Source organism: Staurois parvus, unplaced genomic scaffold (genome assembly GCF_062004578.1).
Source record: "Staurois parvus isolate SC_StPar_1 unplaced genomic scaffold, SC_StPar_1.0 ptg000059l, whole genome shotgun sequence".
Lineage (NCBI taxonomy): Eukaryota > Metazoa > Chordata > Amphibia > Anura > Ranidae > Staurois > Staurois parvus.
Window position 1 is genome coordinate 779,544 of NW_028317855.1, and position 23,423 is coordinate 802,966.

General features: G+C 42.3%; 1 protein-coding gene across 5 annotated transcripts in view; it reads left to right on the top strand.

The window, feature by feature from the left end:
• Positions 1 to 23,423, top strand: part of ARID4B (AT-rich interaction domain 4B) — an 851,761-nt gene that overhangs the window by 762,859 nt on the left and 65,479 nt on the right. For 4 of the 5 annotated variants that reach the window (XR_016311497.1, XM_089668527.1, XM_089668528.1 and 1 more), the window contains 2 exons: positions 7,518 to 7,622; positions 14,945 to 15,157. Coding sequence is in view for 4 of the 5 variants with exons in the window: in XM_089668527.1 (XP_089524653.1) it covers positions 7,518 to 7,622; positions 14,945 to 15,157 (318 nt within the window). In the remaining variant the exon portion in view is untranslated. Of the gene's footprint in view, positions 1 to 7,517; positions 7,623 to 14,944; positions 15,158 to 15,838; positions 17,827 to 23,423 lie in introns of those variants that run through there. The other variant, XM_089668529.1, reaches the window with a different exon arrangement.

Genomic DNA, 23,423 nt, shown 5'->3' on the forward strand with positions numbered 1-23,423 from the left:
CCTTTGCTCATTCCGGCCAAAAAGTTCAATTTTAACCTCATCGGTCCACAGAACTTGTTTCCAAAATGCATCAGGCTTGTCTATATGTTCATTTGCAAAGTTCAAACGATGATTTTTGTGGTGAGGACGTGGAAGAGGTTTTCTTCTGATGACTCTTCCATGAAGACCATATTTGTACAAGTATCTCTTTATAGTGGAATAGTGTACCACAACTCCAGTGTCTGCCAGATCTTTCTGGAGGGATCGTGCAGTCAAACGTGGGTTTTGAATTGTTTTTCTCACAATCCTGCAAGCTGTTCTATCTGATATTTTTCTTGGTCTTCCAGATCTTGCTTTAACTTCCACTGTTCCTGATGACTGCCATTTCTTAATTACATTCCGAACAGAGGATATTGACATCTGAAACTGCTTTGCTATCTTCTTATAGCCTTCTCCAGCTTTGTGAGCGTCAACTATTTTCAGTTTCAGTTTTCTAGACAACTGCTTAGAAGAACCCATGGTGCTGATTGTTGGGGCAAGGTCAGATGAGTCTGGGCATTTAAAACCTTTGAGATTGACATCACCTGGTCTTCCCAGACGATGATTGAGAACAATCCATGACACTGGCAGGTCTCAGCTTTGCAAAGGGGGCAGTGCATGCTATAAATTCTGCAGGGTGCCCAAACTTTTGCAGACGCCATTTTTTTGTTTTCTGTTATTTTGAAAGTGTAAATGATGGAAATAAAATCTAACTTTTGTTGACATATTATAAGAATGTCTAATCTGTAATTTGATGCCTTTTGGAGATTTTTCCATCTTTCCTTGGCTTCTTTATGCACATTAATACAAATTTTTAGCTGGGGTGCCCAAACTTTCGATCCCCACTGTATGTAAAGCGCTGCGTAAATTGACGGTGCTATATGCAAGTATGTCCAAACTAACAAACCAAAAGCCCCCTATTGCACCACAAGACCATGTTATGTACCAATGAATAGGTCGTGTTCAATGTGCAGCTAGCTATTCTTTTTCTACAATCCTCTTAACAGTAATAAATTGGGCCCCCAATTTATGTTGACTTTGGGCCTTTACCGACAAATATATATTTGCCAATGTCATATACACAGTATAGCTGCAAGCATACATTCACCAATGCCAAATCCACAATAGAACTGCAAACATATATTTGCGAATGTCATATACACAATGGAGCTGCATGTAAAATTGCTATGGTGCACAAATAAACGCCAAGACGGCTGTTGGAGGAGGCGCTAGAGCAGCTGTCATACCGGAAATACGCCATGACGTTTGCGGAAGGACGTTTGCACACACCCGGAAGTGGTAGTGGGGAGTGTTAGTGGGGAGTGTTAGTGGATGGGAGTGTAGTTAGGGGAGTTTAGTGGTAATGTGTCTATTTTTGAGCTTTGTGAATTGTTCTTTTGTGGAATTCCAGACCACATCTGGACATGGAGAGATCGCTATTCTCCACCAAGGAGCTGATTCTCATTTGCTGGGGAAACAGTACTAATAATTGTTGTATTTTCAGTTGAGAACATGTCCAATTCCTAGATCCATTGAGGTACATAGCAGATGTTCAAGGTTCTTCCTAACTATACAGATGGCACAGACACAAGCATACACCCAGGACCTCTGTTAGATATCACAGGGGCCCCGTACAGTATACCTGACAGCCCCCCACCGCCAGAGAAAATATCTAAATTATATTTATGGGAAAAATACACTAAAAACATTACTAATGGATGTAATCCCAACCATATTCCAGTGAAATCTAAATGATAAAACTGTACTGAGTTCATAAATAAAGCTGTGCGTGTAATTGAGGTCTTGGGGCTCATTCACATGGGTGCTGTGGCCTGTAGAGTGGGAATCAGTGGTTTGTTTTTGTGGCTATCGCCGTTTGCAGGCAACCTATGTAACGCTATGGAAATGCTGCAGGTCATAATTTGACAAGCATATGGGTGCAGGTGTACAGCCCTGAACACAGACAGTGAGCATTCAGGGCCACTTCCCCACGCCTTCACACCTGTCAGATTAAAACCTGTGTTCATACAGCTGCTGTGTCCCCATAGTGTAACAGGTGGCTCTAGCCACATGAACAACCCACTCATTAATGCTGTACAGGCCAGAGGACCTGTGTGAATGGGGCATTTTTTACTTTTTTTTTTTCCTCAGCTATTAATTTCAATGGGCTGCCTAACGTGTGGGAACATGCAAAAATACTGCAGGCATATTATTTTAAAAGTGTGTTGCACCTAACCGCACAGTAGTGTGGTGCCATGCGTTTTGGTGGCTGTGAATGGGTCTGTTTTTTAATAGATGTGTGTAGGTGCAATTACATTTTCATCATGGTACCTGCGCACATCTGCAAAGGGCATTGCATTTCTTTGCTGTGCTGGAAAATGTGTGTTCTTGCATGCGTTTCTGCACCACCAATGGTGTGAACAAGTACTAAGGGCCAGTTTACACTATAGAAACAGTCTAGATGTGTTCCTGATGCGTTTTTGCTAGCCCTTTTGACATGCATGTTTAGTGTGTTCCAGTACATTTTGGATGTGTTTTGGACACGTTGCATTGCATTTTTGTATCCCTAACAGTTAGTTTTTTCTACTTTCTTTTTATTCAATTTAATTAGGGACATGTGCGTTTTAGTACATTCAAGGGCGTTTCAACGCGTTCCAGTACAGTTCTGTGCATAAACAATGCAACGTGGTCAACTCTGTTTACAGCACCTGCAATGCACTGAAAATGCAAGCGCTGATGTGAACTACGACATTGACAACCATATAACCTTCTTTCTGTGCTTTTGTGATGCCGAAAAGCAACTGAAACACATGTAGTGTGAACTGGTCCTAAAGATTATTAGAGGTAAGGGAAACGGGACTGACCAGGGATTGTGAATTCAATCAAGTGGTGATATACAATCAGCAATCGTATAATAATGTGAGATCTGAGCTGTAGCTGATAGAAAATGAGACACATTCACTTGATCAGTAAATAGTTAAAAAGAGTGGGGCGGTGATCCATAGATTTGCATATGGGACAGGTGATGATGGGGTGGGGGAGGGGGTCAAGTTGTATAAGGAGAAAGATTTAAAAGAAGAGAAAAAAGTTACAATGAAATATACAATTTATTCAATTTAATTAGGGACATGTGCGTTTTAGTACATTCAAGGGTGTTTCAATGCGTTCCAGTACAGTTCTGTGCATAAACAATGCAACGTGGTCAACTCTGTTTACAGCACCTGCAATGCACTGAAAATGCAAGTGATGATGTGAATTATGACATTGACCTACCAGCATGTCTTTGGAGTGTAGGAGGAAACTGGAGTACTCGGAGGAAACCCAAGCAAGCGCAGGGAGAACATGCAAACTCCATGCAGGAGATGAGGTGCCATGGTCAGGAATCGAACCCATGACCCATTTACTGCAAGGCAGATGTGCTAACCATCAAGCCACTGTGCCGCCCATTAATAATGATGTAAACTGGTAAATGGTGCTAAAAAAAAGTTCATATAAACATTCCTGAATAATGGAATGTCCTTCGTGTTTACCTTTCACGAGTTAATGCACTACTGTCCGTCACGGATAAACCGCACGTGCCATTCATAGGCACTCTCTGAGTTGGCACTCTCACACTAAGGACATTCCATTGTTCAGGAATGATTATCTGAACTTATTTTAGCAACATTTACCATTTTACATCATTATTGCAATTATTTGCACTTTTTAGATTTTACATGCGTTCATTATTGATCACATACATTTATAGCACTGAACTATGACTTTAACATAGAATAGTTACATGATTAAAGAGAAGGAAGCTATATCATTTTATTGGGAACTTAGAACTAGACATTTCAAATTATTTGAGATATAAGTGTGAAAATGTTTAACATTTGAAAATAGAATGTATGACATTCATTAGTAAATGCATTAGTTGTCTGGTCATTTTGGAGAAACAAAAAAAATTATAATATAGGTGTACTTTTTATTTTACATTCTAAGTATTCTAAGTATGCAAACAGAAAAACGCCAAATGGGACAAAGCCCACGCTTGTGCGCCACCTAGCAAACATATCCGGTATTGCACCTAAAAATGTGCCAGACGCGATTCCACATTTACTAATGGAAAGTAGACGCTTTTCAATAAGATTGCTAGACGCCTCTCAGAAGACTGACAGGTCTTAATTGATTTAATTGAGTCTGCCTGAATGTTCAGAGTCTGCTGGTAGACTCAATTCTTAGTAAATCAGGGCCTATATCTCTAAACACTGCAGAATTCATCTGGCTGCTTCTGTCTTCTGTCACATCATCAATAAACATCAATGACCCAGTGCCACTGGAAGCCATGCATGCCCATGCCATCACATTGCCTCCACCATAATTTACAGATGACATTGTGTGCTTTGGATCATGAGCTGTTCCAAGCCTTCTCCACACTTTTTCCTTGCTGTCATTCTGGTAATTTTAGTTTCATCCATCCAAAGAATGCTTTTCCATAACAGGTCTGGCTTTTTTAGATGTTTTTGGCAAAGTGTAATCTGGCTTTTCTATTCTTCAAGCTTATGAATGGTTTGTACTTTGTGGTGAACCCTCTGTATTTGCCCTTGCGGAGTCTTCTCTTGAGTGTAGACTTTGACAATGATACGACCACCTCCTGGAGAGTGTCCTTCACTTGTCTGGATGTTGTGAATGGGTTTTTCTTTACAACAGAGAGGATCCTGCGATCATCCACCACTGTTGTCTTCCGTGGACGTCCATGCCTTTTTATGTTGGTGAGCTCACCAGTGCATTCTTCTTTCCTCAGAATATACCAAACTGTGATTTGGCCACTCCTAATGTTGCTGCTATTTTTCTGATGGATATGTTTCACTTTGAAGCCTCACAATGGCCTGTTTCACTTGCATGGACAGTTCCTTTGAACGCATGATATAGGTTTACAGCAATAGATTCCAAATGCAAATGCCACACTTAGAATCAGCTCCAGACCTTTTACCTACTTAATTGATGAAGAAATAATGGAGTAGCCCACACCTGGCCATAAAACAGCTTTTGATTCAATGTCCAATTACTTTTGGTCTCTTGAAAAAGGGGGGATGGCTACTTTTAAGAGCTGTAATTCCTAAACCCTTCCTCCAATGTGGATGTAAATACCCTCAAATTAAACCTGAGAGTGTGCACTTTCAGCCCATATCTATTATATAACTATATCTTGAATATGTTTTGGTAAATACCTGCAAAAAACTAAAATTGTGCCTGTGTCCAAATATATATGAACCGAACTGTAGCTTCTATTACTGAAGTATTTATGAGCAATCTAGAAGTGCATTGTGAGCATATGCCATTCTTCCAGTTCCAGATTTTCATTCAAATCTGATTCCCATTTTTCCATATATGACAATTTCACTGACATTGAAGTTAATGTCAAATAGATCTCTGAGATATGTCCTTTGAGTTTGTTCGATACATAACATTGTGGTTGCATCAGAATTGCATTGCAAAGATGTCAAATAATGTGTTATTTGCACATAGCAAAAGAATAGTCTGCGGTAGGTGATGTTTTTCCACCAATAATTGCCTAGACAGAATATGCTTCCTGTCACTAAAGTCCTTTCAAACTTGTTTATCTTATAATATACAATATATAATATAAACCCACTCACTAAAAGAAAGTAAAATAAGATTATTTTTGTGCTCACCATAAAATCATTTTATAAGTAGTACATTGTGATTTTGCTCCCTTTGTCATTCCTAATATTGTGAACCAGTTACTCTCCAAACACGCTCCTATCCAAGAAAGGCAGTTCCAAAGACTGTTTTGCCCTGGATGTGTATTATTCAGGAAAGCTTACCAATGATACTTGGGTCACCTGAATGATTTAATCCATCAAATCAACAAGATGCTGCAACATGCTTTCAGTATTCATTTCCCAGTGTAGCAGTCTGGACCATTCCATTACTGCCTAAGCAGCCAAAGCAGAGGCAAAAAACAGGTTGCAGCATCAAACGTGCTGCAGTCCTAGGTGACCTTAAGAGAGATAGTAGCTTCTTGTCCTTTGGATCCGAAAATATTGGAACATCCTTAACTGAAATTACAGTCGACATTTTCAGATGGGGAAATGATGGATCCACCAAAAAATAGACATCAAAATGTTTGTATTCATTAGCAATTAACTCTTTGCAATGGGTATGAATCATGAGTACCTTAGCAGAGCTTTCAGGTTTTCAAGATCCCAGCAAAACAGCCTTGCTTACAGAGGGAGCAAAAATATCATCAAGCTTAAATATTCCAATGACCGCTTGGATAAGGCTTATCATGACTTAGCTTTGCCTAGCAGAAGAGTCCTAATAGTTTGCCTTCACTCATTGTACATTGTACTCGCAATGTAAAGAGGACGTACTGCTGAGTCCTGCAAACCCAGTAAGCCCACTTGCTCAGAGTCGGGATCCAAACAGAAAATGGGGAAAAGAGAGCTACTTTGTGCAGCTTCCCAGACCTGACTGGTCTAAGTATCAGGGAAATAATCTGTGGCGGCCATTTTAAAACAAATAGGCCAGCCATATGTATGCCTAGATAAGGGCTCTGAGGTTGAATGGAAAAGAGACAGCTCTGATAAAGACCTGTAAGCATCAAAAAGTGAATCAGCCTGTGCACTGTCAAGTGTAATGCTTCATACAGTAGAAGCAAAAAAACAAAGTCTTCTGGGGTAAATTGCCAGTAGTAGCATGGCGACTGGTCTTCTTTAGAGTTCGACAGGTACAAATGGCAGATGACCACCACCCAGTGCCAAAAGCTCTACACCCAAGCCCAACACAAAATGGGGTAGTGACAAGCATCTGACCAATGAAGAGAGTAACTAATGCAGCCATCACATCTGAGGACTGGTAAACTGCAATATGTCAAATTTATGTTCTTTGGTTTATATTCACTTTACTAAATTGCATCTATACAGGAATCAACTGCATCCATGTCAGATGTTGAAGTTATCAAATCAGTTTGGTAATTTTTGTCGTAAGTGTTTCAATACTGTAATCATTCTCAAGCTTCATCCTCCTGTCAGTTTTGCCATCTGTGTCCCATTGGGGAGAGTTCCCTCATTTGTCCTTTCCAAAAAGTGAAATCAGGAAATAAGAGGAAATCCCTAGTTGCCCACCATGATCTCCAGAACTAGTGTCCCCATTGGAAGATTTTCCATTAATTTTTGATTTGGTGGCAACCCAAAATTTGGATTTTCCTTCATCTTCCCACTGATAACAGTAAATGTAACAAATAAAGAGGGCGAATCTCCCTGATGGGCACAGACAGCAGTATAAATACCTTGCCAATGTTCTAATACTTCTCCACTTTATCCACAAAAAAAAGTTTTGCCATTGGCTATACTGAAAGTTGAAGTAGCATCAGACAGTTGAAAACACCTTTTGTTATGAAAATGATCTATTAGACCAAATTTAGTATATCTACAAAACCTTTATGAACATTTTTTTACGGCTTTTTATTAATATTACTTTGTTATAAACAGGTGAAAATGAAATTGTAGATAATAACCGCAACCATGTGGAAAATTGCGCAGTAAAAAAATTAAAGCGAAATCATAAATCTCCTGTGATCCATAAGAGAAAAATGGGTAAGCTTAAATGTTGTTAAATTTAATTTTATAAAATAATATAAACTTGTCTTTCAAAAAGAGAGTGTGGAATACTTAAGATAAGTGTTTGTATTAACAGTTAACTTATTACTTTATGAAAAAGTTTTTATCTGGTAGCCACAAACTGGATTGGCTTTCACCTTAGCTCTTACAGATGCACACATGCCACAAACATTGTATTGTCTCTTACATGGGAACTTCTGGCCCACAGAGTACACAGTTTATCACAAGAACAAGAAGTTTCAGCACTGATCAGCCCTTTGCATACCACTACCATATATAAGGGTTTTTTTCAAGGGTAGTGCTTTCAAGGACTCTCCATTTACTAACATTCTTTTAAGGGTTTTCGTATCAACTTTTCTTTTACAAATATTCCTAAAGGAGAAGTAAGACCAAAGCTCTTACTTCTGCTGTGGGTCAGATGAGAGCATATAGTTCTGCAGTCCTGTGACCCATATTCAGCCGACAGTGGGCTAAAGCCTAGTCAGCTGAGGTCACTGAGCCATTCCAGACTGAGCGGATCACAATTTTAATGTAAGGATCAACCCAGATTCCTGACCAGCAGCTGGCTCAGCTTTTCAGTTCACTGAAGGAGACAGATGTGGCATCGGCCTGATGCTGTATCCACATAGGTGGGTAAGTATGTTTGTTTTTGTTTTTTTAGATTCCCGCACTTCTCTTTTAACAGCAGGTTTTTCTTGCAGGAGTTCCCAAACTTACATCCGGACAACAGAAAGTACTTCTGGCTGTTTCTTTGGTTCTCTTTCAGTCTGTCTCTGCACAGAATCAGCTTTTATGTCTCTCAGTTGGCCATCTGGTCAGAACACTTTTTTGTTAGGCCAGGCCACAGAGAGACACTCTTTATGTTTCTGTATAAATTTTGCAGCACAATGGTCTTCTGGGGGGGGAATTACATGAGGCTGGTTCAGTATTTTTGCGACACTTGCTACTTTTGAATTAACAGGCTCAGGTTCCATCCATACAAAAAGATGATCTACTGTGCGTCCATGACAGCTGAAATACAAGACATTTTATGTAAAAAATAAATAAAAATAAAACAATATTCATAAACACATATATACACATTTAAATATCTGCATGTTTAATGAGACATTTGTTATTGTTAACTGTTTTAAAGGCAGCAAGTGTATATTACTAATCCATTAGGGCCACATAGGGCTTTATCAGTATCATTTAGCAGGTCCTTTAATTGGCTTTTTAGAAAGAGGTCACCATTGCAGAGAAATCACTCCACTACCCAATACCAAGATTGCCTTGGAAAATCTAATTTTTTTGTTCAAATATTTTATTATCATTTTAACAAAGGGAAACGACAAAGGTAAAAGACATTTCGCAAACATAAGGTCATAGACATCAGTGTCCGCTGTGACTGGGTCTGGCTGAAGCGTTTTTGCGCTAAGCTTGGACAAAATACCAAAGACGTCAGCCCAGAAAGCTTGGGCTATCGGGCAATCCCACCAGATATGGAAATGTGTACCCGGGTCTACACATCCTCTAAAGCAAGTGGGGGAATAATTTGGTGTGTACTTTGCAATTCTCGCTGGGACCAAGTACCAGCGGGTTAAGACTTTATAATTGGTTTCTAGAGTTACTATATTTTGTGTGGATGATTTGGTATTAGACCATATACTGTTCCACTCAGGGGTCCAATTGTTGGCCAAGGTCTGCATCCCATTTGCGGGTGTATGAAGGAGAAGACGTGGTGATTGAGGTTGTTAGAAGGGAGTACAAGCATGAGATGAGGCCTCGTCTATTGGGGTCTTTGTGGCAAGCCCGCTCAAAGGGAGACAAGACCTTGTGTTGATCTGGCTGGTTGTTGTAGTGTATGGAACGTAAAAGTGTTGCAATTGTAAGTATCTGAATATTTTGGAAGCTGGAAGGCCATGTGTCTCGCGCAATGAGGCAAAGAATTTAAATTTATTCCTTAGCAGGAAATGGGTCCGTAGGAAGTTGGCTGAGGTCCAATGTGTGAATGATAGCGGTGATGACCATGCTGGGGGAAAGGCCGGATTTCGGAGATATGAGAGGAAAAGGGTTATGTAGTGATTGCAGGAGATAACGGGATTTCAATTTATCCCAGAGTGACATAAAGTGAGATGTGATGGGGTTTGTTAGCGAGCGACAGTCTACAGGTCTTAACCATAAAAGGTTAGCAGTGGACAAGGGGTCACAATCTATAGTTTCGAGGACAACCCATTGAGGGATTTTGTTGGTCAGATGGTACTTGGGTAACTGTGCTAGGTGTGCCGCCTGATAGTATTTGCTAACATCTGGGAGACCAAGACCGCCACTAGTTTTGGGGCGATACAGGGTTGAGCGAGGTATTCGGGGGCAAACGGAGCCCCAGATATAGGAAAAAATGCAGCCCTGTAAGACGCGAAGATAGTGTGTGGGTACAAAGATTGGAAGAACTCTAAATAGGTATAAAATTTGGGAAGAATTGACATCTTCACGACAGCTATCTTACCCAACCAAGCAAGTGGTAAAGAAGACCATTTGGTCATAAGGGCTGTGAGATGGGTTAACATAGGTGTGTAGTTGGCAGCGTATAGATCTGATAAGTTGGGAGTCAGTTTTATACAGAGGAAAGGAATAGACAAGGAAAACGGGAGAATCAGTTTCAAATGGGCCAGATCTCTAGGGGGAAGTGATATATTAAGTGCTACTGATTTCTTGGGATTAATTAGGAGGCCAGAAAGTGAGCCAAACCGTTCAAGGAGCCAGAGGAGAAGATATCAGAGGAGAAGTGAGAGTAGAATGTCATCCACAAAAAGACATAATTTATGATGAGAGCGGCCAATCTTTTGTCCACGGAACATCCGGATTAGCCCTAATTAGAAGGGCCAATGGTTCTATGGCCAGGGCAAAAAGTAGGGGGGATAAAGGGCAGCCCTGCCTGGTGCAACGGGATATTGTAAATTGAGCAGACCTATGTCCTAGGTATCTAATTCTCTCTGAGGGCTCACGGTATAGTGTAAAGATCCAGGATAGGAAGTGAGGGCCAAAGCCCGATCGGCGTAGGATGCAGTGCAAATAGGGCCACAAAACTGTGTCAAATGCCTTCCGGATGTCTAGGGACAAGAAACAGGCGGGAATATTGCGGGAACTAGCTAAATGTGCTAAAAGGGTTGCGTGTCTGATGTTATCGCCGGCTTGTCAAGTTGGAATGGAGCCCACTTGGTCATTGTGGATCAGGGATCCTATACACGAGTTGAGGCGCGTGGAAATCATTTTTGCTAGCAGTTTGATATCTATATTAAGAAGAGAGATTGGCCTGTAATTGGACCACTGTGTTTCGTCAGTCAGAATTAGGTATTGGGATCATAGAGATGTTGGCCTGTAGTGTTTCTGGGTTGAAGGTATGGCCCGATAGTATGGCATTGAAAGCATTAGTAAGGACTGGCGTTAGGAGGTGGGCAAATTTTTTGTAATAGGTGGCAGAAAAGCCATCTGGTCTTGGGCGCTTACGAGGTTTTAAGTATTTAATAGCGTTTAAGGTTCAGCTGGGGTAATTGGCTGTTCTAAAGCTGTCAAATGGTGGACCGATAACTTCGGGAAGGAGAGGGATGCTAAAAGAGTGTCAGCCTGGGATGGGTCAAAGGGTGTAGAGGAAGAGTAGAGTTGTGACAGATGTTTGTGGAAGACTTGTAGAATGAGTTCTGGATTGCTAGTGAGGTTGCCAGATGAGGTACGTAGTTGGATAGGTCTGGTGATCTGATCAAGCCTGCGAAGCAAGAGAGCTAAAAAGGTAACAGGTTTATTCGTTTTTGTATAGTATTTATGTCAGGATCTGCGGAGTGATAGCTCTGCTTGATCCATGAGGAGAAGATCAAGGGCCAGTCGAGACCGCTCAAGGGCTTGTCGGTTGGCTGGGGAAGGGGTTGCCTGGAAGGCTTGATGAGATTGGCTATAGGTTTGTTCAAGGAGGTGGCGTTGTTGTCTTTTCTCTTTTTTTAAAAAAGACGCTTTGCTAATGCAGTGCCCACGTAGAACTGGTTTATGTGCTTCCCAAAGTAGGAGAGGAGAAATATCTGGGGTCTTGTTTAGAGTTAGATAGTCTTTAAGAGCGGCTTCGATATCTGAGCAATGTGTCGGATTTGCTAACAGATTATCGTTGATGATCCAAGAGGAATCAGGAGGGGATGGTGCCAAAGAGGCGATGGATGTGAGTACAGCGCTATGGTCTGACCAGGGAATGGGGATGATATCAGAGGCTTAAACCCGGGGGGAGGAGCTAGCGGTCATGAAGATGTGGTATATTCTTGAAAAGGTCTTATGAGGATGAGAGTAGAAAGTGTATTGGCGCTTTGTCGGGTTCAGTTCTCTCCAAGTGTCAATCAGGGAGTAACGCTGTAATATGGCCTGGAAAGTTTGTTTAGAGGTTGATGATGGGGGAAGTTGAGGGAATTTGTCTAAGAGGGGGTATAAGGTACTGTTTGAATCCCCGCATACAACCAGAGTACCGCGTTTATGATGGTCATTAACCGATAGCAAGTAGGAAACGAACGGTAAGGGACCTTGGTTTGGTGCGTAATATGTAGCAATGGTAACTTCTACGTCTAAAAGTAGTCCGATTAGCAAGAGATAACGGCCTTCAGGGTCTTTAATCTCATTATGCAGTGTAAAGGGAGTTGTTCAGTGGAAGGCAACGAGTACCCCTCTGTGTTTGGTTGCAGCGGAGGCTGTGTAGACCTATGGGTAATGGGGGCCAAAGAATTAGGGAGTAGAAGTAGGAGTAAAGTGTGTTTCTTGTAGGCATACTATATGGGCTTTATACTGTATGAAGCAAATGAGCAGAAGGCCTTGTTGCGTTTCTGTGGTATGTAGAGGCCCTGAACATTCAGTGTGAGAATATTTAGAGAACCCATGGGTAGAGTGTATGGCGTATTAAGTGATAGGGTATCATCAGCTGGTTGGGAATTTGGTAGTCATGGTAGAAGGCAATTGGGTGGTATAGGAGGATAGACGAGGTTGTGGAATCATTTAAGAGGGAGGGGGCAAGGCTAGATATAGGGAAAGGTGCTAGAGGGGGGAAGTGGGTGGCCATTCTAGGCCTAAAAAAAAAAGAGGTGGTCCCTAAAGTCACCCAGTAACAGGGTGGTCTAGGGAACAGCGGTAGCCCAAGCAGTATTAAAACTGCAACACCGCAGGGGCTAGTGGCGAGTGCGCAGGTACGCTGACCGCGGGGATGACAGTATTAGGATAAATACATTACAGTAAGATACTGGAAATAAAATAGAAGAATGGGTTCCCGAAGGAACCAAGGGGTCCAGAGTTCAGGCGGCACCAGCCGTCGGGAAATGCAGCTTAGTGTGCCGCCAGAACTGGGGTCCCCGTACATATGTTGAAATACAACCATAACAAAATAGTGCAAAATGTAGCACGTAAGGCAGAACAAACTCTCAGAAACATGGGAGAGAAAAGAATCAAGATAACCATTAACTCTCGGGACGAATAAAAAAAATTGTTCCCGATATATAAAAAAAAGAGAGAAAATTAAGGAAAGGACAAAATAGGCCCTGAGGGCTAGTGCAAGGATACATGATGTCCGCACCCTAAGGAGGGGTGAGGAGGGTAGACACTGTGGACGTTGGCCACTGCGTTGGCAGAGCTCAGTAGTGTCGCGTGAAGGTGGCGTGGCAAGGGGTGAATGGTGAGACTCAGTCCATAGAATCTTGTGGAGATGGAGCAGGTGATGAGAAGCACCCTCGTTTGTGGGTGTTAAGTTGACCATTGGCGAGGTGTGGTGGGTGGGATTTCTGCGGTGAGCAAGACGTGGACCACCGTCTGGAGCTTTCTGATGGTGTTGTTGGTTGCAATTGGAGGTTCCGTAGGGTGTCCACCAGTTCATCAGGGGTCTTGCAGATGTAGTCTCGGGTTTGGTAACGGAAACGCACTGCGAAGGGGAAGCTCCATTTATATGGTATACTATGTTGTTGGAGCGCTTGTAGATGAGGTTTCATAGCCCTGTGTTTAGCGATAGTTGTGGTCTTGAAACAGTTGATAGGTGTGACCTTGGAACGTTAGGGATTCCGTGTTTGCGGGCGGCTTGTAAGAGTTGCTCTTTAGTACGAAGAGAGTTTAGTTATAATATCACATGGCGGGACATCGGTGCGTCGCGGAGCTAATGCCCTATGGACCCTGTCCATTTCTAGGCGTTCTATAGGGATAGCTGGGGCGATCTCTTGGAACAGTGCTGTGACGGCACATGAGAATGTCAGGAGATGTTAGGTCAGAGGTAGGAGCGTGAGTGGGGGTGTATGGGTCAATATCTGACTCGCCATTCGATGTGCAGGGTGGACTGGGTTGCGCTGATATGGTTGTGCAGCTTTCTTGCTGCCTGGAGATGATGCGGCAGCCATCTTAGAGGAGGCTCAAGCCAGGGCCTCCTTAATGGGCTTACTGGGCGGTGGAGCCTGATGCAGGGGCGCTCCCCTGACCATGCTGGCTTGTGCCAGGGGCGTTTCCACGGAGACTGGGGCCATTTATAGTGATGTGCGGGCCGGGATCTATGATCGGGTGGCTGTCATCCCTGCAGTATGACGGAGCCTCAGGGAGACATGTCCGTCCCGCCGGTCGCGCATGCGCACTCCGTCTGGAAAATCTAATGTTAATGTTCATATACTATTTAAAAAATGTAATTTAGTGCCTAAGCTAGAACTGAACAATTTTGTGGGATAAATTTACCATTAAGGTTTATACTGCAAAGTGCAATGACTCGTTATTCGTTTTTGAGTTAACCAACTTACTTAACCACTTGCCTACCGGGCACTTATACCCCCTACCTGCCCAGGCCAATCAGCTTTCAGCGCTGTTGCACTTTGAATGACAATTATGCGGTCATGCAGCACTGTACCCATATGAAATTTGTATAATTTTTTTCACACAAATAGAGCTTTCTTTTGGTGGTATTTAATCGCCGCTGGGTGTTTTACTTTTTGCACTATAAACAAAAAAATTAGCAAAAAATTTGACAAAAAAAGTTTTTCTTTGTTTCTATTATAAAATTTTGCAAACAGGTAATTTTTGTCCTTCACTGATGTGCATTGATGAGGCTGCACTGATAGGCGGCGGGCAAGCGGGAGGGTGCGTTCTGGGAGGACTTCATATGACGCCCTTCCAGGACTGGACAACCGCGCTGTAGCCGTCACTCGGCTATAGCGCAGTTGGCAAGTGGTTAAAAAAGGGTACTATTCCAGGCTAGCATTACTCTGCTAACTTTACTTTGTATGTAAGTGTTGAGAAACATGACATCTGCCAACACATCTTTATCCTTTTAGAAAATACCAGTGATAGTGAAGATCTATCTGGTGGTGAAAGCCTTGCGAAGTTTCACTCCTCAAAAACATTTACTGAAGTACCTTCAAGACATGGAAAAACATCATCTGGAATCTCTCTTTCAGGAAAATATGTGGAAAGCAAAGAAAGAGAAACATGTCAAAAGGAATACAGTGATCATTTACCTAAAGTGTACAAATGGAGTTTTCAGTTATGTGAGTATTTTTTTCCTTCATTTTCTGTTTACTTTTGGTTCAGTGACATCATATGCAGAACTGTCTGGCAGTGTAATGGTGGCAAGTGCAGAAGGGTGCAATTGCAAAGTGGCAGTGGATGCAAATGGGCACTGGGTGCAGAAGTATGCAGTTGCAGCGCTCATTGGTGCAGTGGTGGTGGGTGCAGAAGGCCATGTTGGTGAAATAGCAGCAAGTGTATGTTGCAGTGCCACCAAGAGTAGAAGTTCTGTTTGGTGCAGTGAGCCGATATAGTGGGGGCAGTGCAAAAGGGCATCTTTGTGTAGTGGTGAATAAGGTTGTACCCATAACTTTAAAATGCTGCCTCCAGCCACAGAGATGCAATGCCAGGAGCCCCTCCTAAGCAGGGATGAGGTTCAGGTTTCCATTACCATGGGCTCAGGGAAAATTGCTGGGATATGTGAGTTGCAAACATTTGGCCGGAAACTTTGCAAACTCCTGCAAGAAATATGAAATGACCTGTTAATCAGTCGATCTGGTCAAAAAATTTACAGCAATGAATAACCCATCCCTTTTTTGGTACATGTTCCTGGTAGCAGTGCATGGTTTCCTATGCCTTTTGTTTAACATTACCCTGCATATTAGTCCTATAAATAGCCAGAGTTGTATAACAAGATTGTCCCCTCCCTCCTTCCTCTATAGACTTCATTGGGGTTCACTGCAAATTTTGAACTTCTAGCAAGATTCATGAACTGAACTCAAGCAGATTCACTCACCCCTACTTCCAAGCCTCCAACTTTTTCCCATCACTCCCTCACCTGTCATTCTCCTCCACCTTCCCTGTGACCTCCACATGCTACAGAGTCAGACTGACTGCCACATCTGGTGTTGCTTCTCAAATCAGCAGTGGAGGGATGAATACAGGCTGAAAGCACCTACTTTGCATGTATAGTAGCGGCACAATTTTTTTACAATCCAGGTTAAAGTGCCTACTGCATATGTGCAGCAGTGCCACCGTTTTTCGGGAGACAACAGTAAAAGTGCGTATGGTGTATGTCCAGTAGTTGCACTGTTTGGTGGGTGCCAAGCATGAAGTGCTTACTGCAAATACTGTATGCAGTCAAGGCATCACGTATACTGTGGGCCTTTTGTATTGAAAGTGCTCTTCTTTGCTATTTTCATGGAAAATTTAAACTTCACATATCCTCTCTGTACTTTTGTGGCTCTTGGTTGTTATAGGTTGGCTAAGAGTCACAAGACTTACTGTTCACTCTGCTTTTACCCAAGAGGTTCGAGCAGTAATAGCCATCCCTCTCACATTCTGAATTTCAATTTTAAATGAACTATAGCATAAGGGAGACTGATAGAAAATTGTGTGGCAAAATTTTATTAATGTTTTAAATAATTATTTAAAAGTATAAGGTGCCTCTGATGCAGCTGGTCTAAGCCAGCAACACCGGTCAGGCAATTCTATCACTGCCACCAAACTTACCTAACCAGACCACTGGATATCATCCAAGGATGGCTAAGGCTTTATTGATAAGTATATCTTTCTGGCTACTCAGTATATATCTCTCTAAGAGGAATTTAATTTATTCAAGGACTGAACCTGTCATGTTAATTTCACTGTCATGTGTCTGGGTCATGTTCAGTTTGATGTTTGACTGGCCTTTTACCTTTTTGAGGATGCATTATCCACATTGAATTGATGACAGGACTTTATATAGTGCACATGCACATACACAAATCACCTTTGACTGAATGGACCTGAGGGTGATATGGCCCTATAAAGATGGATTATACCTTTATCACATGTAGTCTTATATGATGGAAATCCACCTACATTTTGATGGATTTTCAAAGCCTCTGTATGGATATCTGTGAGAGGGACGTGATCTATCTCTTTGAAGAAAATGATTTCAGCTTTTTACAGCCTCCTGTGGACCACAGTATTAAATATAAGAATGCATCTACAATATCACTGCATACCATACTTGGATGTCTGTGAGAGGGATGTGATTGTTATCTGTCAGGAGGGACTGATCAAAGTATCTAGTTATGGTCCCAATTACCTCCTCTGGACCACAGTATCTAGGCTATTGGTTTTTGAAACGTGAAACAAAGTGAGTGGAGTTTAGGACTCTTCCATGTATTGATACATAGGACTATCTATCGATTTGCTATCTGAGAGAAAGAAGCAACCAGTATTATGGAAATACATCCATACTTCTATTATAATACTTTTTCTTTGGGTCATAAATCCTACCATAATATCTTGATATTTTTTATACAATATGAACTGTTATATGTGATCATGGGACAATTCAACTCATATTTTTTGCTCCTCTATTAAGCTGTGATATGATATTCATCATTACATTGGTGGTTGAGTACTATTGTTTAAGCAGCAATTCTATGCAGTATAGGCCAAGTGATACAGGTATATTATTGTGTATATGTAACACATTGAAATAGGTATATTGTATACCATCCAGCTGGTAAGTACGGTGGACACCATATTTATAGAAATAATTATTTATAAATTAAAGATTTATATACATACATAAGGTCTTCACAAAAAAATTACTTCATAATGGGTGGTCTGGTGGCATGGTTTTTAGGCTATTTTTGTTTGTCTAATATATATGTGCATGTTTAAGTAAATAAATATTTTTAATTACTTTTATTAATCCAGTGCCATCACGAATATATATGTGTGTGTGTGTGTATGTATATAGATAGATAGATGTAGATATATAATAATTTTTTGTGGGGGACATTAGGAGGCAGAGTTGAGCGTACAGCTATTTCTCTAGTGAGTTTTGAAAGAAACGTGTATGTTGCTAAGACTGTGGAAATCAGAAGAGGGAAAGGCTGTCTCCTATTGAAACAAGCTGAAACCTTCCCCCCACCCCCCAAAATACTGTGTATACTTCTAAGATGGAACAAGGTGTGACACATGTTAGTATTGTTCCATCTGTCCCTCCTGGCCTCTGCAGAAAGGACTGCTTTTGTTGCTACCATATGTCAGGAATGGACTGGCCAGCAATGGTGGGACTCACCTGCCTTATGAGCTGCAGTACCAGGGCTGACCAGCGGGTGCTCCCAGCAATCAGAGACTCAACCTTGAAGCCAGTCAAACACCTGGAACTGATTATACTGGTGTATTTAAGGGATGGCCAGACCTGCAGACTCTGCCTTGGTGTGTGTTTTTCCTGGGCCCTGTATCCTGTTCCTGCTCCCTGTTCCTGTTCCTGTCTGATTCGTTGCTGACCCTGCTCTGATCCCTGGCTTTGTCTGACCATTCTCCTCTGCCTGGCCCTCTGTACCACGCTGCCCGCTACCTGCTGAACCTGGCTTGTGCCCCGACCTTTCTCCGCTTGCTCCCCCTGTACCTACCTGCCCGATTGATATTGACCCGGCCTGCCTGACGACGCTTGCATTGTATGTACTGTCATCTGTGGGTGGTTGGTTTGGTTTGTTTGCACTGTTATGTTTTAGTATTGCACTGCGTTTATGTTTGTATTGTTAGTGTTAATAAATTATATTGTTTATAACATATCTGAAGTCTGCGTTTCCCTGCGTCAGTCACACACCTCTGGTCATACCCGGGAGCCCTGACACCATACCTCACTATGATATTAGTGAAGTTTTATGTGTGAAGGTGTTTCTCTTAAGTCTGACTACCTGAATTTTGCCTGTATCTGATGTCCCATATGCCGACCATTTGTCTGCTATGTCAACCACATTTCTGCCTGCTGCCTGGACCAACTATTTCCTTGCATACTGACCATGTTGCGGCCTGCCAACTGAACTGACCCTGCCTGTTAAACAACCATGTTTCTGCCTGCTGCCTGGACTGACCTTTTTCCTGCTTATTGGCCACATCTCTGCCTGCTGCCTGGACTGACCCAGGCTTTTTTTTCCACCATGCTTTTGCTTGCTGCCTGGACTGATCTTTTGCCTGCATTCTGACCACATCTCTGCCTACCACCCAAACTGGTCCTTACCTGTTAATTGACCACATTGTTTCCTGCTTCCTGGACTGATTCTTTACTTGCATACCGATCACATCTCTGGCTTCCGCCTGAAGTGACCGCAACCTGTTTATGAACCTATTTCTGCCTGCTCCATTCCTTTACCTGTTTCCTGACCATGTCTCTGCCTACCATCAGTACTGACCGATCTGCATGTCCCACTAGCTATGTTCCTGCAAGACACTAGTCCCACACATCTTCTCCAGACAGCTGCATTACTGAAACCACCCTGTGTAGGTGAAGCTACACTAAGCTATTTTCTCTGACCACTTGAACAGAGGTGATTACAATACAGTTTTCTGTACAATGTTGGTTAATCTTTGTGATACACAAGTAGTCCAAACATTGATAAGGTCTTACACATGTGGTTTCTCCATACTCAAGAGGAGAAGCAGATTGTGCTTCAGGGTGTATATCTAAGTATGCCCATACTGTGTCTTAGAAATATCTTTTAAATTGACAACTTTCTGTTAAAAACACATTTTCATTTTCTCTACATTTTCCAAAAAGTTTGGGCAAAAAATGACATTTCCAAAAGACTCCCTGAGGAAGTCGCATGATACGTGATGCAACAGGTCGAAAGGAAGCGTGGCGATGTCATTTCCAGTGCGGTGATGATCGCCATCATCTTTGTTTATCCCTGCTTGATATGCTGTGTGAGGGTTTTAACCCTTATGTCTTGGGCGGAGCCTGACCATGGCGGCGGCGGAGAGCTCGTGGTAGGAGCTCCCGCACAAGGCTCCTCCGACCTACCCCCCCTTGGACTTTAAATTCCCCTCATGGAGATGGAGCCTTAGAAGCCAGAGACCTACCTTGACCGGGTGGGTTTACTGGCTCCTGTCGCTGAGCGGCTGCCCGCGGTAAGAGAGGAGGGGACGCTGAGCCTGGACGCCGAGCCGGGTTGCCAGGAAACAAGGAGGCGCGGCCGGGACATGTGACCGGCCGCGGTGCATCCCTGGGAGGCAAGGAAGCCGGCCGCCCGGCCGGAGGCTGACAGAGAGCAGGAGAGATCCCCGTTCTGTCGGACGACCTGCTATCTCTGGAGCCCTGGCAGGGGATCGATGGTGAGCCTCTCCAACCAACAAGGCAGGAGAGCGTGGAGGAAGTCCTGGAGGGTCCCCCTGAGAGGAAGAGAGCTGACCTATCGAGGAAGCTGGAGAGTGGAGCCTGGAGCTGTCTCACGAGAAGCGCAGGAGGGGTGAGTGAGACTGGCGGAGGCCCCAAAAATAAAAATAAAAAAAACCGTATAGAGCTGGGAGAGAGAGAAAAGGGGGGGACCCCCAGAGAATAACAATAAAAATAAGAGTGCAAGGTGCAGCCAAAGGCGCATAGAAAGGTGGGAAGACAGAGCTGGGAATTCTACCTCTACACCTTATTAATTCCCTTGTTTTGTAAAGTATAAGTCTATGAGAAGAAAATAAAAGTTATAGAAGAAATGAAAAATAAAAGTACAAAAGGAAACGGGCCTAAAGGGACCCAAACGGGGACAATTAGAAAGTATACATCCCAGGGAAATGTGACCCCAGAAAGGCCCCAGAGCAGAAACGATAGAGAATCTGATTTAAGTATGCAAAACAGTCCTAAACAATCATTAGAATTGGACACCAGCAATCAACAAATATCAGAGATAGAAAAAGATCTACAAATTCCAAATAAAAAAGAGATGACAGAAATGTTTAAAGATCTGGAGAGAACAATAAAGCAAGAAATGGTAAATATTCGGAATGACCTGGGGCAGTTGTTGTTAAGAGTGGAAGAAACGGAGCAGAAAGTTAAAAATCAGACCCAGATTATTTCCGAATTAGAGAAGAAGATAATTAACATGGAAAAAGTTCAGGAAAAATTGCAGTATAAGGCGGAAATTCAAGAGAATAGAGAAAGAAGGAGAAACATAAGGATAAGAGGGGTACCGGAAAGTTTAAAGGGAGAAATTTTGGAAGAGATGGACTGCAAAATACTGAACTATATAATGGAAAACTCTGAAATGGAAAGGACTAATATAGAAAGAATCTCTAGAAATGGGAAACTCCAGGGGAATTATGAGGCCGAGAGACATACTTGTAAAATTTTATGATTTACAGCAAAGGGAAAGACTCTGGAGGAAAACTAAGGGAAAATCAGGTATAAAGTATGGAGAAATGGATATTCAAATATATGCGGACTTGTCAATAGAGACTCTCCAGAGGAGGAGAACTCTGAGGCCTTTGCTGGAGCAGATGAAAAAACAGAAGGTGCAATATAGATGGGGAGTTCCGGAGACTTTAATAGGATGGAAAAATGGAATAACAGCCCATTTGAGGTTCCCAGAGGACTTGAGAAATTTTTGTGATAGACTTGAAATGCAGAAAATTGAAATAAATGGTTGGGAAGAAGAATCTGGGGGAAATAGATCAAAGAGAGGGGAGGGGTGGAGGAGGGGAGGGGAGGGGTGGAAGAGGGTGGGGGAGGGGTGGAGGAGGGTGGGGGAGGGGAGGAGGGGCAGGGAGGTTGAGTGAAGAAGAGAGAATTGTTTTGTTTTTTTTTTTGTTTTTTCTTTCTCTCTCTCCTTGCTCCCATTCGCTTCTTTTTCTCCCTAGTTCCTCCAGCCTGACCCCTTTTTTTTTTTCTTCTTCTTTAGAAAGTACAGGTAGAGAGGAGTTCAAGGGGGGGATCCGGAAGGAGGGGAGGCTGTCCACGGGAGGAGTGAAGCCCTAAGGATTAAGTCAAAGGTGGATGCTATCTCCACATATGACGGTTAGGCAAAGTGAAGGCCTAAAAAGAGGGGGGAGGAGGGGGGGGAGACGTGGGGAGGGAGGAGGAGGGAGAGGAAAGGGATTGAGGGGTGTATTGAGAGAGGGGGGGAGGGAAAAGGGGAGAGAAAAGGGTAGAGGGATAAAAACGCTCCATAGGAATAATAAAGAGGAAGGAAAGGAGGAAGAAGGAGATGGTAGGAAAAGGGTAAGATGGAAGAAATCCAATATATATAACCTACAATGTAAAAGGGTTAAGCTGTCCAGGAAAGAGATTCAGGTTATTTAAAGAACTCCAACATAGAAAATCCTCAGTGGTATTTTTGCAGGAAACACATTTAGAGATAGAGTCGAAGGTTAGACTGAGGACTAGATATTTTCCAACATGGTTCTATGCGGATTCACCAACTAAAAGAGCAAAAGGAGTTGCTATAGGATTCGCAAAGAATATAAGGTTCGAACTGGAGGAGAGATTAACGGATCTGGAGGGAAGGTTTTTATTTTTGAGAGGTAAATTACAGGGAATTGAGTGTACAATAGCAAACATATACAGCCCAAATAAGAGTCCGGAGAGGTTTATGAGAGAAGTGTTGAAGAGATTGATGGACTTTAAAAGCGGGTGTATGATAGTAGCAGGAAACCTAAACATCTGTATGGACCCGCGGATGGACACCACTTCCTCTGTGAGGAGGGAGGAAAGCAAATCCTTGAGAATGTTAAAGAAATTGATGCATGAGTGTCAGCTGGTAGACATCTGGAGAATCAGGAATATGAAGGAGAGAGATTATACTTTCTTTTCGCACGTTCATGAGACTTATTCTAGACTAGATTATATATTAGTAGAACATCGAATGATTGAGTTGGTGGTAGAAGTAAAAATTGAAGGAAGTACCCTGTCAGATCATGCCCCAGTTGCATTGAAGTTAAGATGGGGTAGAGAAGGGAGAGAAGGTTATGTATGGCGGTTGAATGAGGCACTTCTCATGGAGGAAGAGATTGGTCAAAGAATTGAGAGGGAAATTGAATGGTTTTTTGAAGAGAATGAAACAGAGGATGTGTCGGTTGCAACAGTGTGGGAAGCACATAAAGTTTATATCAGAGGTCTACTCATTGCAATGGGAGCAAAAAAGAAAAAAGAAAGGACAGAAAAGATAGATTATTAAATGAAATATATGATCTCGAACAGGTGCATAAAAGGGAAAGATCCAAGGAGATAATGCAGATGTTAATAAAGAAGAAGAAGAATTAGAGAATGTAATGGAGGAGGAAAAAAGAAGAATCTTTAATAAAATAACAAGTGAAAGATATAGATGGGGAGACAGGCCGGGAAAGTATTTAATGAGAACTTTAAGAAAGAAGAAAAAAAGAAATTATATTGAGAAAATAAGAAATCCCAAGGGGGAATTTGTACATTCAACCAAGGATATTGCTAGAACATTTAAAGAGTATTATAATGATCTGTATAACATTATACCCCAGGATACGTTTAAGAAAATGGAAACTGTAAATAGAGGGGAAAGA